Source organism: Rhinopithecus bieti, unplaced genomic scaffold (genome assembly GCF_001698545.2).
Source record: "Rhinopithecus bieti isolate Rb0 unplaced genomic scaffold, ASM169854v2 scaffold_47995, whole genome shotgun sequence".
In the NCBI taxonomy this organism is placed as follows: domain Eukaryota; kingdom Metazoa; phylum Chordata; class Mammalia; order Primates; family Cercopithecidae; genus Rhinopithecus; species Rhinopithecus bieti.
The window spans coordinates 509,737-512,662 of NW_016819498.1; the positions used below are offsets into that span (position 1 = coordinate 509,737).

The window sequence follows — 2,926 nt, forward strand, 5'->3', positions numbered from 1 at the left end:
CAAGCCCTTGATTTCAAAAGCAAATCTTGCCGGGATGGAGTGGGGCGGGGGACCTGGCATGGGGGATGAAACGGGTTGGAAATGGGCAGATATTGGTCAAAGGGTACAAAGTTTCAGATAGTGTGAACAGGAAGTTCTGAAGATCTGATGTGTAACATGGTGACTGTAGTTAATGTATTGTGTCCTTAAAAATTGATCAGTAGATCTTAAATGTTCTCTTCATGAAAAAATGGTGTAATGGATATGTTAATTCCATTGATGTAATCACTTCACAGTGCATACGTATGTCAAAACATCACCTTGTACACCACAAATATACCCAACTTTTGTCAATTACACTTTAATAAAGCTGGGGGAAGCAACTCTTTTTTGGGGCACAGCATCCGGGTTTTATTTACTAACTTTGAGAACAGAGTACCTTGATCAATTAAATGGTAGGGAGCGCTGTGGAGAGAGCATCCTGCCCAGTCCGGGAAGAGAGGCAGAGAAAGGAGGCCTAGGATTACTGGGGCCCAGCGGCCTCTTCCCTCCTGGCGTCCCCGGCGGCCCTCGCTCCCAGGCCCCGCAGTCTCATTTGCCGCTTAAGACGCGTGACCCCGGCGCGTTAGCGTCCGGGATCGGTGACAGGCGCGGGGTGCGCCAAGCGGTCCCATGTGTCCCCTCCCTCTCGCGGCCGCCGCAGTCGCCGCGCCCCGAGCCCCACTCCGGCTCCTCAACAGAGGGCTCGCCGCAGCCATGTCTACCGCCGGGCCACTCAAATCCGTGGACTACGAGGTGTTCGGGAGAGTGCAGGGTAGGCGGCCCCGCTACAGGGGAGATCAAAAGGTGATGGGAGGAAGGGGAGAAAGCTGTGAGAAGCGCCTCCCACCTAAAGTATGCCTTTTCCCGTTGTGGCTGGGACTTCCGCTCAGCCATGACACAGCAGCGGCGATGGGGAAGGAGACGAAACGCGCATGCGCCCGAGGACTTGGACGGGCGGAAGTAGGGGAATGGGGAGGGAAGTAGGGGAATGGGGAGGGAAGTAGGGGAATGGGGAGGGAAGTAGGGGAATGGGGAGGGAAATGGCGATAGGGAGAGAAGTGGAGAGGGATTTGCTGAGGATCAGAAATGGGCGGCTGCCGGGTGCGGGAGTAAGCGGCACAGAGGGAAAGGTTGAAGTTGGGTAGGAAAAGAAGAGGATCTTTGAACTAGTGGTCTCGTTGCTTGCCACTGAAGCTACCTGGTCTTGACTTGGGTTTTAGGAAGGACGCTTAGATGGTTTAAGGTTACCTTTTCAGAGGTCAAACCTGTTTTTAGACCCCTTTGTAGCTCTTAAAAGAATTAAATTGTTACCTAATTTTTGTTTCATCCCAAGTTTAAGTAGTTGCAAAGTTTGTAACGTCTGGCTTATTGAAAATATTGATATTTATAAATGAAAATATTAAGTCACTCTGAAATTTATTCAATGGAATGTAAATACGGTAATGATTTAATATCCACCATCTTAATTTGAAATAAAACTCTTCAACAATGGGAAATTTTACTCATTTCTTTTCCTCTTTGACTTTGATTTTCCTTCCACTTCTGCCACAGAATTACCCTATTGTTTCGCTTGAGGGTTTTTTTTCTTTGCTCACCCTATCATACTTTTCTGCTATATGTGTGTGTGTATATATATATATATATATATATATATATATATATGCATATGTATGAATAAGTATAATGCTTTTTCTTAATTTCCTTTGACAATAAGGCTTTGTTAGAAACAAATGCTTGTTCCTTGGTGCAAAAACTCAAATAATTTTTTCAGCAAGGCAATTTTACTTCTATAGAAGGGTGCGACTGGCGGATGGAACAATGGCAAGAGCACACCTGAACAGGGGAGAGGAAGGGGAAGTTCTTATTCCTGACTCAGGTAGCCCTTACTGCTGTGTCTTTCTCCTACTGGCTAGGGTTGGACCGCACAGTCTAAGCTAATTCCGATTGGCTGTTTTAAAGAGCAGGGGTGCGAGCTGGAGTGGCGGGGGGGGTAGTTTGGCAGGAAGGGTGGTTGCAGAACAGGTGACTCAGGATGATTCAGGTCAGAGCAGGTGACCACAGGTGACTCAGGACGGAGCAGGTGACCAGGGGTGACTTAAGATGGAGCAGGTGACCAGGGGAATAGATGTGAACTACTGATTAAAACTGGTGGAAAAGGTTGTTTACTGAAACTAGGGGTGAGGAGAACGAGGAAGCTAGACTTTAAAATAGAGCGCAAGGAACCGAGCATACTGACATACTGATTCTTTGAAGAGAAATTTAGAAGTCATTGTATTCAACAGCTCCAAGTATTAAATTTTTTGTCTGGATTGAATTATTATTGAAATTATTATTAGAACACTAGATGAAAATAATATAAAAAGTATGATAAACATTATTAAAATTTAAAGGTAAATTTGTGTTAGAAGTTTATTTTTTTAATTCTATTTTTTTTAAGAGAGGGACTCTTGCTCTGTCACCCAGGCTGGAGAAAGTTGAGTGGCACAATCATAGCTCACTGCAGCCTGGAACTCCTGGGCTCAAGCAATCTTCTGCCTCAACCTTCTAAGCAGCTGGGACTATAGGCCCGCGCCACCGTGCATGGCTGATTTTTAAATTATTTTATGTAGAGAAAGCGTCTCTGTTGCCCAGGCAAGTCTCGAAATACTGGCTTCAAGCGATCCTCCTGCACTTGGCCTCCCAAAGTGCTGGGATTACAGCGTGAGCCACTGTACTCAGCTAGAAATTTATTATTAATGAGAAGGCTGGGAGTATTTATTTAACCTTGGTCAGAGGAAGAGTTGAATTATCCTTGTATTTGGTACTCTAGAGGTTTTTACACTTTGGTGCAGTGTACCAGGGTAAGATTAAGAATGGGTAAAAGTGTGCCTTCTGTAAAGAGATCTTTCTTTTTTAAATTTAATTT

At 45.1% G+C, this 2,926-nt stretch overlaps 1 protein-coding gene across 1 annotated transcript in view; it reads left to right on the forward strand.

The window, feature by feature from the left end:
- The first annotated feature begins 300 nt into the window (after positions 1 to 300).
- The window catches only part of ACYP2 (acylphosphatase 2), a 200,812-nt gene continuing 198,186 nt past the window's right edge, over positions 301 to 2,926 (forward strand). Inside the window, exon 1 of the mRNA XM_017859048.1 lies at positions 301 to 793. Coding sequence (XP_017714537.1) covers positions 652 to 793 — 142 coding nt within the window. The 5' untranslated portion in view covers positions 301 to 651. The remainder of the gene's footprint in view (positions 794 to 2,926) is intronic.